At 47.3% G+C, this 15,215-nt stretch overlaps 1 protein-coding gene across 5 annotated transcripts in view; it reads right to left on the bottom strand.

Moving 5' to 3' along the window:
* Nucleotides 1-650: 650 nt before the first annotated feature.
* The window catches only part of LOC115204240 (gamma-aminobutyric acid receptor subunit alpha-3), a 139,024-nt gene continuing 124,459 nt past the window's right edge, over nt 651-15,215 (bottom strand). For all 5 annotated transcript variants that reach the window (XM_029769642.1, XM_029769641.1, XM_029769645.1 and 2 more), the window contains 2 exons: nt 12,530-12,735; nt 651-1,722 (listed from right to left, as the gene is read on the bottom strand). In XM_029769642.1, the coding sequence (XP_029625502.1) occupies nt 1,384-1,722; nt 12,530-12,735 (545 nt within the window). In that variant the 3' untranslated portion in view covers nt 651-1,383. The remainder of the gene's footprint in view (nt 1,723-12,529; nt 12,736-15,215) is intronic.

The following is a 15,215-nucleotide window of genomic DNA, read 5'->3' as shown; positions in this document are numbered from 1 at the left end:
GTCCCCTAGTGACCATGTCCTCTAGAAGACCATGTCCTCTAGTGACCATGTCCCCTAGTGACCATGTCCTCTAGTGACCATGTCCCCTAGTGACCATGTCCCCTAGTGACCATGTCCTCTAGAAGACCATGTCCCCTAGTGACCATGTCCTCTAGTGACCATGTCCCCTAGTGACCATGTCCTCTAGTGACCATGTCCCCTAGTGACCATGTCCTCTAGTGACCATGTCCTCTAGTGACCATGTCCCCTAGTGACCATGTCCTCTAGTGACCATGGGCTGTAGGTGGAGGGAGAGAAGGGGGAGCCGCCACACAGACCTAAACCATATAGTCCCCATATGTATCTCTGTGTGTATGTACTGTATGTATGTGTTTGTGTGTGTGTATGTACTGTATGTATGTGTTTGTGTGTGTGTATGTACTGTATGTATGTGTTTGTGTGTGTGTATGTACTGTATGTATGTGTTTGTGTGTGTGTGTATGTACAATATGTATGTGTTTGCGTGTGTGTATGTACTGTATGTATGTGTTTGTGTGTGTGTATGTACTGTATGTATATGTTTGTATGTGTGTATGTACTGTATGTATGTGTTTGTGTGTGTATGTACTGTATGTATGTGCTTGTGTGTGTGTATGTACTGTATGCATGTGTTTGTGTGTGTGTATGTACTGTATGTATGTGTTTGTGTGTGTGTATGTACTGAATGTATGTGTTTTTGTGTACAAAAGCTATATCTTGATGATGTGGGTATTCAAAAAGGCACACTGCTTCTTTCTCTTTAAACATACTCAGCCTGTTAAAACAATAGGAGTCTCTGGACTGGAAAATACACAGGCAGGCCTGATAGGACACAAAAGCAATTCCAGATGATATTGCGTTGGGTCTGCTGAGATTCAGCGCTAGCAGAAGGGCAGACACTGAGGATTATTAATGATGTCCCTATGGAACTCTACATGCTGCCCCTGGCTATAAGAGCTCGCTATAGCGACAAGCAGCCAATGGCTCTCCTTGCTGCATCCTGACGCAATTCAGAGTGAATGGTGTGAGTGTGTGTGTGTGTGGGTGTGAGAGTGTGTGTTTACACACAGTGATTTACCAGGACCTGATCCTCTGTAATGAGCTACCTACCATGAAGGATTCAAACACATGCTCCCCTTTATCATGTCAAGAGAAGAGAAAACACCATCCGGCTATTCTATCAAACAAACTAATAATCAGGTAACAACAAATGAACATTTATAGTTCAACTATGTACATACAAATCTACGAGAATGTTTGTCTGCGACCTATTGAGACTTGCAAAGTCCAAAACAATGATACAATAACATGTCGTGGATCTCTCGGCCTCTTGCAATCTCAGCCTAATATTCAGTCGTGGTGAGTTTAATTGTGGGTGGTGGACTTGGGAGGCGGCTTGCTGTTGATGTACGTGGCCCAATAGACCAGGTTGAAGATGAAGAACAGCACAGGGAAGATGATGCGTGAGACCTTGTCCACTCTGCTGACGCGGTTGTAGGACTTTATGGCTTCCACGTAATTCTCGTCCATTTTAGGAACCTTGTGGCTGTGGTGGTGGTGGTGGTGGTGGTGGTGTGTAGCTGTGGTGGCACTCCTGGAGACGGTGGTTAAACCTGGGTCCTTTGCCTCGTTGATGGTGTATGTAGTTCCAACAATGTTGAAGGTGTTATTGGCCTTTTTGGAAAGAGAGGCAGATTCTCTTCTCTGGAAAGAGAAGAGAAACAAAGAAAATCAGGGCTGGATCAACTTAACAAAGGCCTTCTCAAAACGACAAAACAGGGACTGTTTTGACTTGGGGTGCAATGATGCTCAAGATGCATGATGGGAACAGTATGACATCCCTATTCTGCACCATTGGGTTCAGAACCAAGCTGAAAGAACTCAGTGTAGGGATCGGGGCTGTAGCCCTCCCAGCCTGGACAAAAGGCCAGGGTCATAGAACATTACGCATTTACGCTCCAATAAGTGGCAAATCGCATGAGCCTCCTCAACAAAATATACATACATCCATAGTTCACAGTGAGAATAGGGCCACCCCAGGGCCTGGCATGCAAGAGACTTGTTACAGAGCACATGGGTCAAAAGTTTATGAGCTAAAATTAAGTCCATGGGCAAAATCATGGTTTAATTTCCGAGAAGCTTGTTATTTTCTGAACCACTGAGAGAAATGGAGCAGAGCAGAGGAGTGGGTAGGGCTGGTGGCACTGGAGAGTGAATGGTAGGATGAGAGCACAGCAGGATGAGTAGCAGAGCACTTGTAAACAGGTCTGACAACCTGCACTCTGAGGACTGGTCTGTACTGAATATAGGACTGGTACTGTTCTGAATATAGGACTGGTACTGTTCTGAATATAAGACTAGTGGTACTGAATATAGGACTGGGACTGTCTGAATATAGGACTGGGGCTTTACTGAATATAGGACTGGGACTGTACTGAATACAGGACTGGTACTGTACTGAATACAGGACTGGGACTGTACTGAATATAGGACTGGGACTGTACTGAATATAGGACTGGGACTGTACTGAATATAGGACTGGGGCTGTACTGAATATAGGACTGGGGCTTTACTGAATATAGGACTGGGGCTTTACTGAATATAGGACTGGGGCTTTACTGAATATAGGACTAGTGGTACTGAATACAGGACTGGGACTGTACTGAATATAGGACTGGGGCTGTACTGAATATAGGACTGGGGCTGTACTGAATATAGGACTGGGGCTTTACTGAATATAGGACTGGGCTGTGCTGAATATAGGACTGGGACTGTACTGAATATAGGACTGGGGCTGTACTGAATATAGGACTGGGGCTTTAACTGAATATAGGACTGGGACTGTACTGAATATAGGACTGGGGCTGTACTGAATATAGGACTGGGGCTGTACTGAATATAGGACTAGGGCTTTACTGAATATAGGACTGGGCTGTACTGAATATAGGACTGGGACTGTACTGAATATAGGACTGGGGCTGTACTGAATATAGGACTGGGGCTTTACTGAATATAGGACTGGGACTGTACTGAATATAGGACTGGTACTGAATATAGGACTGGGACTGTACTGAATATAGGACTGGGGCTGTACTGAATATAGGACTGGGGCTGTACTGAATATAGGACTGGGGCTTTACTGAATATAGGACTGGGGCTTTACTGAATATAGGACTGGGGCTTTACTGAATATAGGACTGGGGCTTTACTGAATATAGGACTAGTGGTACTGAATATAGGACTGGGGCTTTACTGAATATAGGACTGGGACTGTACTGAATATAGGAGTAGTGGTACTGAATATAGGACTGGGGCTTTACTGAATATAGGACTGGGACTGTACTGAATATAGGACTGGGACTGCACTGAATAAAGGACTGGGACTGTACTGAATACAGAATATAGGACTGGGGCTGTACTGAATATAGGACTGGGACTGTACTGAATATAGGACTGGGACTGTACTGAATACAGGACTGGTACTGTACTGAATATAGGACTAGTGGCACTGAATACAGGACTGGGACTGTACTGAATATAGGACTGGGACTGTACTGAATATAGGACTGGGGCTTTACTGAATATTGGATTGGGACTGTACTGAATATAGGACTAGTGGTACTGAATACAGGACTGGGACTGTACTGAATACAGGACTGGGACTGTACTGGATACAGGACTGGGCTGTACTGAATATAGGACTGGGACTGTACTGAATACAGAATATAGGACTGGGACTGTACTGAATACAAGACTGGGGCTGTACTGAATATAGGACTGGGACTGTACTGAATATAGGACTAGTGGTACTGAATATAGGACTGGGGCTGTACTGAATCTAGGACTGGGACTGTACTGAATACAGAATATAGGACTGGGACTGTACTGAATACAAGACTGGGGCTGTACTGAATATAGGACTGGGACTGTACTGAATATAGGACTGGGACTGTACTGAATATAGGACTGGGACTGTACTGAATATAGGACTGGGACTGTACTGAATATAGGACTGGTACTGAATATAGGACTGGGGCTATAGTACTGGGACTGTACTGAATATAGGACTAGTGGTACTGAATATAGGACTGGGGCTGTACTGAATATAGGACTGGGACTGTACTGAATACAGAATATAGGACTGGGACTGTACTGAATACAAGACTGGGGCTGTACTGAATATAGGACTGGGACTGTACTGAATATAGGACTGGGACTGTACTGAATATAGGACTGGGACTGTACTGAATATAGGACTGGGACTGTACTGAATATAGGACTGGGACTGTACTGAATATAGGACTGGTACTGAATATAGGACTGGGGCTATAGTACTGGGACTGTACTGAATATAGGACTAGTGGTACTGAATATAGGACTGGGGCTGTACTGAATCTAGGACTGGGACTGTACTGAATCTAGGACTGGGACTGTACTGAATAAAGGACTGGGACTGTACTGAATAAAGGACTGAGGCTGTACTGAATATAGTACTGGGACTGGACTGAATATAGTACTGGGACTGGTACTGAATATAGGACTGGGGCTGCACTGAATATAGGACTGGGACCATACTGAATATAGGACTGAGGCTGTACTGAATATAAGACTGGGGCTGTATGGAATATAGGACTGGGGCTGTACTGAATACAGGACTGAGGCTGTACTGAATATAGTACTAGGACTGTACTGAATATAGGACTGGACTGTACTGAATATAGGACTGAGGCTGTACTGAATATAAGACTGGGGCTGTACTGAATATAGGACTGGGGCTGTACTGAATACAGGACTGAGGCTGTACTGAATATAGTACTAGGACTGTACTGAATATAGGACTGGGACTGTACTGAATACAGGACTGAGGCTGTACTGAATATAGTACTAGGACTGTACTGAATATAGGACTGGTACTGAATATATGACTGGGACTGTACTGAATATAGGACTGGGACTGTACTGAATATAGGACTGGTACTGAATATAGGACTGGGCTGTACTGAATACAGGACTGAGGCTGTACTGAAAATAGTACTGGGACGGTACTGAATATAGGCCAGATTTTTAGATTAGATTAAGAGAGGGGGACTGAATGAAGGGAAGGGGATATTAAACAGATGGGTTGGAGACAGTTTTAGGTCTCAAAATCATGCCTTAAGGAATCCTCAGCTGATACTTTTTCAGTTGTCAAAAATGCACCTACAGCTGATTAATCCAATTGCTGTATTACATTAGCATTGCCAGGCTTGCATCAACTAATGATCAGCACCAACCTGGCTGGCACATAACGGTGTGGCTCAACGTATAAGAAGGGCAATTGGGATAGAACAACCAGGGCACTATGATTGATTTTTATCTTAAACCACAGTATCAAGGAGAACGGGCCGATCCAATTGGATAAGCAGGCCAGTCAGGGGGGCTAACACAGCGGGTAATGGATTGCATTTCACCTCAGATGTACGAGTTGAATGAATGGATAGTAGGCTACAGAATGCAGCAACTTAACAACCATCCATTCCAAAACAACAATCTACCAGGGAAACCTTTCACCCAGAGGGGCTTCAGAATAAAGTAGCAGTAATGGTGTTAAACAGAGAAAGAGTATGCTGTCTGTCTATCTGTGATGATGGCTGGGCTGGGCCGGGGCTCTATCTGCTGGGCTGGGCCGGGGCTCTATCTGCTGGGCCGGGGCTCTATCTGCTGGGCTGGGCCGGGGCTCTATCTGCTGGACTGGGCCGGGCCGGGGCTCTATCTGCTGGGCTGGGCCGGGGCTCTATCTGCTGGGCTGGGCCGGGGCTCTATCTGCTGGGCTGGGCCGGGCCGGGGCTCTATCTGCTGGGCTGGGCCGGGGCTCTATCTGCTGGGCTGGGCCGGGCCGGGGCTCTATCTGATGGGCTGGCCGGGGCTCTATCTGATGGGCCGGGTCGGGGCTCTATCTGATGGGCTGGGCCGGGGCTCTATCTGCTGGGCTGGCCCGGGCCCGGGGCTCTATCTGCTGGGCTGGGGCTCTGTCTGCTGGGCCGGGGCTCTATCTGCTCGGCTGGGCCGGGCCGGGGCTCTATCTGATGGGCTGGGCCAGGGCTCTATCTGATGGGATGGGCCGGGCCGGGGCTCTATCTGCTTGGCTGGGCCGGGCCGGGGCTCTATCTGATGGGCTGGGCCGGGGCTCTGTCAGATGGGCTGGGCCTGGGCTCTGTCTGATGGGCTGGGCCAGGGTTCTATCTGCTGGGCTGGGCCAGGGCTCTGTCTGATGGTCTTGGCCAGGGCTCTATCTGATGGGCTGGGCCGGGGCTCTATCTGCTGGGCTGGGCCGGGGCTCTATCTGATGGGCTGGGCCAGGGCTCAGTCTGATGGTCTTGGCCGGGGCTCTGTCTGATGGGCTGGGCCAGGGCTCTATCTGCTGGGCTGGGCCAGGGCTCTGTCTGATGGGCTGGGCCAGGGCTCTATCTGATGGGCTGGGCCAGGGCTCTGTCTGATGGTCTTGGCCAGGGCTCTATCTGCTGGGCTGGGCCAGGGCTCTATCTGCTGGGCTGGGCCAGGGCTCTGTCTGATGGGCTGGGCCAGGGCTCTATCTGATGGTCTTGGCCAGGGCTCTGTCTGATGGTCTTGGCCAGGGCTGTATCTGATGGGCTGGGCCAGGGCTCTATCTGCTGGGCTGGGCCGGGGCTCTATCTGATGGGCTGGGCCAGGGCTCAGTCTGATGGTCTTGGCCGGGGCTCTGTCTGATGGGCTGGGCCAGGGCTCTATCTGCTGGGCTGGGCCAGGGCTCTATCTGCTGGGCTGGGCCAGGGCTGTATCTGATGGGCTGGGCCAGGGCTCTATCTGCTGGGCTGGGCCGGGGCTCTATCTGATGGGCTGGGCCAGGGCTCAGTCTGATGGTCTTGGCCGGGGCTCTGTCTGATGGGCTGGGCCAGGGCTCTATCTGCTGGGCTGGGCCAGGGCTCTATCTGCTGGGCTGGGCCAGGGCTCTATCTGCTGGGCTGGGCCAGGGCTCTGTCTGATGGGCTGGGCCAGGGCTCTGTCTGATGGGCTGGGCCAGGGCTCTGTCTGATGGTCTTGGCCAGGGCTCTATCTGCTGGGCTGGGCCAGGGCTCTATCTGCTGGGCTGGGCCAAGGCTCTGTCTGATGGGCTGGGCCAGGGCTCTGTCTGATGGGCTGGGCCAGGGCTCTATCTGATGGGCTGGGCCAGGGCTCTGTCTGATGGTCTTGGCCAGGGCTCTATCTGCTGGGCTGGGCCAGGGCTCTATCTGCTGGGCTGGGCCAGGGCTCTGTCTGATGGGCTGGGCCAGGGCTCTATCTGATGGGCTGGGCCAGGGCTCTATCTGATGGGCTGGGCCAGGGCTCTGTCTGATGGGCTGGGCCAGGGCTCTGCCCTATCTCATGGCAATATCAGTGGAGAAGCAGTGTCGGCTGCTGCCCCCTGGACGCCCTGAGGCTTTCACAGGGTATCGATTCCTTCTGATCCAACAACACCCCGGGCTCCTTATATCATAGCCACAGCTTAGATCAGCATAAGTGAGGGATAACTATTAACAAGCGTCTCATGACCCTTACCATAGCTACCTAAGCTAATTTATCCCCAGAATCAGGTCTGCTCTCAGCCTACCAACCTGACATACACCCTGCTAGTACATACTGTACCTGCCAATCAGCTAGTGTAGAGGGACTCCATAATATCATTCTGGGTTATGTAGTCTGAGATACAGGCAGAAGTAACCATAGCACATGGCTTTGTTTGGAATGTTATTCAAAACATTGCATGACACTATACACAACAGTACACAAACATTTCTTGAGGGCAGACCAACTTTGTGTGATTATATGAATGCTTTCAGCAAACTTGGGGCATGAAGACTGCTTAGCGTGTGTGTGTGTGTCAAATCAAATCAAATTGTATTTGTCACATGCTTCGTAAACAACATGTGTAGACTAACAGTGAAATTCTTACTTACAGCCCTTCCCAAAAAATGCAGAGAGAAAAATAGAAAAATTATAACACAAGGAATAAATACACAGTTATAACACGAGTAAATGATAACTTGGCTATATACACGGGGTACCAGTACTGAGTCCATGTGCAGGGGTATGAGGTAATTGAGGTAGATATGTACGTATAGGTAGGGATAAAGTAACTTGGCAACATGATAGATAATAAGCAGTAGCAGCAGTGGTATGTGATGAGTCAAAATAGTTAGTGCAAAGTGGGTCAATGCAAATAGTCCAGGTAGCTATTTGGTTAACTATTTAGTCGTATGGCTTGGGGGTAGAAAGCTGTTCAGGGTCCTGTTGGTTCCAAACTTGCTGCATCGGTACCGCTTGCCGTGCGGTAGCCGAGAGAACAGTCTATGAATTGGATGGCTTGAGTCTGACAATTTGTAGGGTCTTCCTATGACACTGCCTGGTATAGAGATCCTGGGTGGCAGGGAGCTCGGCCATAGTGATGTACTGGGCCGTAGACACTACCCTCTGTAACGCCTTGCTGTCGGATGCCAAGCAGTTGCCATACCAAGTGGTGATGCAGCCAATCAAGATGCTCTCAATGGTGCAGCTGTTGAACTTTTTGAGGTCTCCTGAGGGGGAACAGGCGTTGTCGTGCCCTCTTCACAACTGTGTTGGGGAGTGTGGACCATGATTATTCCTTAGTGATGTGTACACTGAGGAACTTTAAGCTATCGACCCTCTCCACTACAGCCCACGATCAGCTCCTTTGTGTGCGTGTGTGTGCGCGCTGTTTTTAAGCACAAGGCTGAAAGTGTCTTGCTGTGAGTTTACACAGGGATCACAGAGTATCTTACAGCCTCTCTCTGGTTCTGTGTTTCTATGTTGGCATGTCTTATGGCTAAGAGTAACGGTATATATCCTGTGCTGTGTGTGCGCATGTGTCCGTCCATCCGTGAGCGTGTCAGCACATCTTGGGGCTATGAGTGTGTGTGTGTGTCTGTGTGTGTCTGTGTGTGTCTGTGTATGTCTGTGTGTGTGTGTGTGTGTGTGTGTGTGTGTGTGTGTGTGTGTGTGTGTGTGTGTGTGTGTGTGCACACTGATATTTTTGGAGCTACACTAGGATTGTGCACAGACATGGTTAGGGGAAAAGTGTGTCCTTGTGTGTGTGTATGTGTGTGTTTGTGTGTGTTTCCGTGCAGGCGTCCTGGCTTGCTGGGAACGCTGCCAGCTGTAGAGGTGGCTGGGCTCTACGTAGACCTGACTGTAGCCCAGCCTCGTTACTGCTGCAGAGTGTTACAGACTGTCTGTCAGCCAGCATGAATTAAACATGCTCTAAAATCCCTAATCAAGGTAAATGCTGCCTCTCTCTGCACTAATGTCCTATACTCCCTTCCTCCTTCTCCCGCTCTCTCTTTCCTTCTCTTCCTCACCTTCTCCCTCCTCTCACACCTTCTCCCCCCTCTCACACCTTCTCCCCCTCTCATACTTTCTCCAACAAAACATAATGCAGTATAATCTATGCAGGGAGAAATGTAACACGTTTCCTGCAGTAGGTGTCAAAATAGTTATGTTGACAACTACTGTGCTGTGACTTAAAATGTAAAATGGAATGTACATCCAACCCTATATGTACAAAACATTAAGAACACCTGCTCTTTCCATGACATAGACTGACCAGGTGAATCCAGGTGAAATCTATGATTCCGTATTGATGTCACTTGTTAAATCTACTTTAATCAGTGTAGATGAAGGTGGAGGAGACAGGTTAAAGAAGGATTTTTAAGCCTTGAGACAATTGAGACATGGATTGTGTATGTGTGCCATTTAGAGGGTGAATGGTCAAGACACAAGATTAAAGTGCCTTTGAACGGGGTATGGTAGTAGGTGCCAGGCGCACCGGTTTGAGTCAAGAACTGCAATGCTGCTGCATTTTTCACACTCAATAGCTTCCCGTGTGTATTAAGAATTGTCCACCACCCAAAGGACATCCAGCCAACTTGAACACAACTGTGGTAAGCATTGGAGTCAACATGGTCCAGCATCCCTGTGGAATGCTTTGGACACTTTGTTGAGTCCATGACCTGATGAATGCAACTCAGTATTAGGAAGGTGTTCCTAATGTTTCGTATACTCAGTGTATGTTTCTAATTCAATAATTTCTTACTAGTCAATAATCACAGAAAGCTGACCGACCAACATGTCTGTGCCTGAATCCCTGAGTAACACCCTGGGTCTCTAGTGGAGAGGAGAGAGAAACCTCATTAGGTTGTATGAGAGTTGCTGCTACTGCTGCTGCCCAGGATAACAAGGCTGGCATGTCTAACAGGACACGTCTGACAAAAAAGGGCAACAGTGAGAGTCAGAGCAGCTCCACAGCCACTGAGGTAAATGACCTAACATCGACCCTCCTCTGGCTGTCCACTCCCAGCTTCAACTGAGACAGCCTCTCAGTGAGGTCACCATCTGACCCTCTCAGGAGAGGCTGCAGCCACAGAATCTGATGACCAGGAATGCCATCCCCAACAGGACACTCAGCCAAGCATCCTTCCACCATCTCTGAGGAACGACCTTTTGATTGCACTCTGACTTCATACCCACGTCGTCCTCTGTGAAGCTAAGCCTTTAAACGAGGATAAAGCACGCAGCGTTTTATCCCTCAGCTCTCCTGAAGCTGAGGGACGGTGATGGACATGCTATCGCTCTCCGAGTGACCCCTACCCTCATGTATCCATCACCACAAACTGCCTGCTCAACACAACTCACAGAACACAGGACAGACATCCTGCTGCTGCTGCCAACAAGACAAAACATCAAAGACAAACACGTCTCCACTTACTGCATTTTAATTCGCAGAATCGTCTGTCCCCGAGTGACTACAGGAAGGTTTCATGTCAGCAATATGCCATGGTGCCAATCATCCAGACGGCAAACAAGTCAACTTGCAAATAACTTAAGGAATAATGGGAGTGTTTGACTGATGGTTGCGAGTGCTTCATACTCCTGAGATATTTCTACATGTTGACTTGGGCTGACAGAAGCACACTTAAAAGACTAAAGAGAAGACTTCTAAATCGAGTCTCAGATATTCCACTTTCAAAACTTCCCAGGAGTTCTCCACTTACTTTTAATATCATCACATCTGCTCGCATGATACACACCCCCTGATTGCATCCAAACTTCCCCAAACCTTTCTAGCCTTAAAAGGCCTACAAACATTTTTACAGCCCCTAAATGTCAAAATCACAATGTTTAATGAGCTCTTCATATAACCCCATGCCTTAATTATCACTGTCTCTCACTGTCTCCCACTGTCTCCCTCTGTCTTGCACTGTCTCTCTGTGTGGGATGTACACTGGGTTTATGTGCTGTGTGTGTCTCTGTGTGTGAGATACACTGTTTTAATTTGTATGTGTGTGATATACACCGTTTTTCTGTGCTCAGGATACCTGCTCTGGGAGTTGTCCTTCCTCACCCCCTGCTGCTCACTCTGTTGTGTTCAGGCCCAGAGATCCTCCTCTGTTGGGCTGTTAATGAATAAATAAAGCGTCTCTTTACAGATTACCCAGGGCTGCCTTCTTCAGGAGGCCGGGATGGGACTTTCTATCAGTGGTTTCCAGGTACCATCATTCCTCATTCCCACTACAATACAATATGAGAGCTCTGCTCGGCTTCCCTCGCCACATCTCTGAGCCATTAGCTCTGAAGACGCTCATTTTTCAGGAGGTTATCAGGGGAGAATAGATAGAGAGCAAATCATCTAGAATAAGCAAAAAGCCACTTGACTCTAGAGAGAGGGAGAGGGAGAGAGCTGAAGAGGAGAAAGCCTCATTTTAGACACACCATCTAGTAGATGAATGAAGATGGAGACAGCTGTGATTAGCTACTGTACTTCTCCACAACACCAGCAAAGCACACAAAGAGGGAGCAAGGATTTTAGGGGATCTGTGAGGATCCACATTATACTGTTTAAACATTTGAGCTACTGAAACTACCTCCATACATTGTAAGTCTACCGTTTCTATGTGTTTGAAGTATTGAAACTACCTCCATATATTGTAGGTGTACCTTTCTATGTGTTTGAAGTATTGAAACTACCTCCATATATTGTAATTGACCGTTTCTATTTGTTTGAAGTATTGAAACTACCTCCATATATTGTAGGTGTACCTTTCTATGTGTTTGAAGTATTGAAACTACCTCCATATATTGTAGGTGTACTGTTTCTATGTGTTTGAAGTATTGAAACTACCTCCATATATTGTAGGTGTACTGTTTCTATGTGTTTGAAGTATTGAAACTACCTCCATATATTGTAGGTGTACTGTTTCTATGTGTTTGAAGTATTGAACCTACCTCCATATATTGTAGGTGTACTGTTTCTATGCGTTTGAAGTATTGAAACTACCTCCATATATTGTAGGTGTACCGTAGTATTGAAACTACCTCCATATATTGTAGGTGTACTGTTTCTATGTGTTTGAAGTATTGAAACTACCTCCATATATTGTAGGTGTACCGTTTCTATGTGTTTCAACGTAATGGAGCCAGGCCCGGTAGCTACAGAACTCACCCTCATCTCCTGGGCCTCCTTCTTGCCGTCCCATGCCCAGCTGCGCTTGGTAAAGTAGTTGACTGTGGCAAACTCTATCAGGGCAGAGAAGACAAAGGCATAGCATACCGCCATGAACCAGTCCATAGCTGTGGCATAGGCCACCTTAGGCAGGGAGTTCCTGGCACTGATACTTAGGGTTGTCATGGTTAGAACTGTGGTGACCCCTGGGGACAGAAAGAAGAGAGGCAAAGGGAATGATAGGGTGTATTAGAGAGTGTATGAACTGACAAACACACACACAAACACACACATACGTACATTACACACAGACCCAACTGGGTTGAACTACAGTACACGTACAGGTCTAGGATCTTAACTTGAGCCAGTCTCCTACAGCAGGAAAACAATCCTGCAGCATCAGGAAATGTGAATTATGTGGATTATAACTAATCAACATTTTTGTAGCGGTTGATAAATTTTTTTGTAAGGGAAAATCATGTCTGAAATTATAAAGTGGAAATGACAAACTTTAGAAGCCTTTTAAACCTCAAATACACTGCACGTTTTACATTTCCCCGAATTGCAGGAAAGTTGTCCTGCAACAGGGTGATTAAATTAAGATACTACATCTGTAACTGTGTGTCATGTAAAGAACGAAAGTGCCATCCTTGAACATTCAGTACATGCTGTCACAGTGTGTTGTGACATATGGCCAAGGTGAGGACATAAAAACCCAATTGTGATATAAACAAACGATTCAGTTAGCAGAATTAGTGATAAAGACGCAGCTCCAATCTAACTTCTCCAATCCTGGCGCCAGCGCCAGCTCCCTACTACACTGACTCCATGAGTTTCACAGAACCGCAGATTGGAGGCGCCCCAAAGAAGAGCTCCACTGAGCTTGTCTGATGATACACTGTAATCCCTGTATTGATACAGTGCAGGCGGCTAGGCAGTCCCCTGCCATCTGTCTGGAGAAACATGGAACAACCACTTCCTAGTGGGACGAGGAGCCATGGGTGGATGGGAGAGAGAAGGGGCTGCTTTAGAACAGACACAGCAGCCTGACAGAGTGGTGCTGCACTTGATATGGAAACCCTGCTGGCTGATCACCTCATGGAAATGTGAGGGTCGCTCGCTGTGACCTGCAGCTTGAATGGGATGCCAACTACTACACAATGTCCATGACTGTAGTTGGCCTAGAGGCCTACCTGGGGGCTTTAGGCATTAAGTGATTGGAAATACCTCCTCCATTGACCACATCCATTGTGATGGAGTCTGTATTGACTACCTCCATCATGTTTGACAGTGTGACACAGCCATCATATCCACATGAGGTTTCATTTAACTTTCCTGGCATTGTTTGACACTTAAGCGTTTTGAGGAAAATTCCACTGCCAGCATGGATGTCATTACACAGGCAATCAAAATGTTGAAACAGAAACAGATTAGATTTGGCCATCTAGACCAGTAGCTAGAAGACATAGCAAATAGGCATTCCAAATGTGAATGTGCAATACTCTTATTAGGTGTAAGGCCCAATGTTGATTTGAATCACGACACAGAAAGAGATTTGAGAGGATAAATCAATTGCTGTGTGAAATGTTTTCATTGTGCCCATGCGCCAGCCATTGTGTTCTATGTCTCAGCGAATTTAAAGAATGAAATGATAGGAGAGCAGAGAATGGCTGTCCATCAAAGAAGATATAAGCAATCATTCCACTTCGCCTGTTCCCACCTGCCTCATCTGTTAAAATAAAATAAATATAGGCTTCAAAAATCGACTTGTGCAGCTGAAGAGGTCAACTCAATGTGAACCTGTGGGGCTTGTGGTCTTACTGTTGATTTATGCAGAATATACACTACATGACCAAAAGTATGTGGACACCTACTTGTCAAACATCTCATTCCAAATCATGGGCATTAATATGCAATTGGTCCCCCCTTTGCTACTATAAAAGCCTTCACTCTTCTGGGAAGGCTTTCCACTAGACATTGGAACATTGCTGCGGGGCTTTTATAGCCACAAGGGCATTAGTGAGGTCGGGCACTGATGTTGGCGATTAGGCCTGGCTCGCAGTCAGTTTTCCAATTCATCCCAAAAGTGTTCGATGTGGTTGAAGTCAGGGGTCTGTGCAGGCCAGTCAAGTTCTCCCACACCGATCTCGACAAACCATTTCTGTATGAACCTCACTTTGTGCACGGGGGCATTGTCATGCTGAAACAGGAAAGGGTCTTCCCCAAACTGTTGCCACAAAGTTGGAAGCACAGAATCGTCTAGAATGTCATTGTATGCTCTAGCGTTCCCTTCACTGGCACTAAGGGGCATAGCCCGAACCACGAAAAACAGCCCCAGGCCACCAAACTTTACAGTTGGCACTATGCATTGGGGCAAGTAGCGTTCTCATGGCATCCCCCAAACCCAGATTCGTCCGTCAGACTGCCAGATGGTGAAGCGTTATTCATCACTCCAGAGAACGCATTTCCACTTCTCCAGAGTCCAATGACGGCGAGCTTTACACCACTCCAGCCAATACTTGGCATTGCGCATGGTGATCGTAGGCTTGTGGTCGTAGGCTTGTGTGCTCTACCAACTGGTGTTTGCAATGCCAGGGTTGTGGGTTCGATTCCCACAGGGGACCAGCACGGGGAAGAAAAAAAAACAATGTATGAAATGTATGTACTCACTACTGTAAGTCGCTCT

Source organism: Salmo trutta, chromosome 12, assembly GCF_901001165.1.
Source record: "Salmo trutta chromosome 12, fSalTru1.1, whole genome shotgun sequence".
Taxonomy (NCBI): Eukaryota; Metazoa; Chordata; class Actinopteri; order Salmoniformes; family Salmonidae; genus Salmo; species Salmo trutta.
The sequence above is the reverse complement of the archived record's forward strand: the minus strand, read 5'-3'. Positions and strand labels throughout refer to the sequence as shown.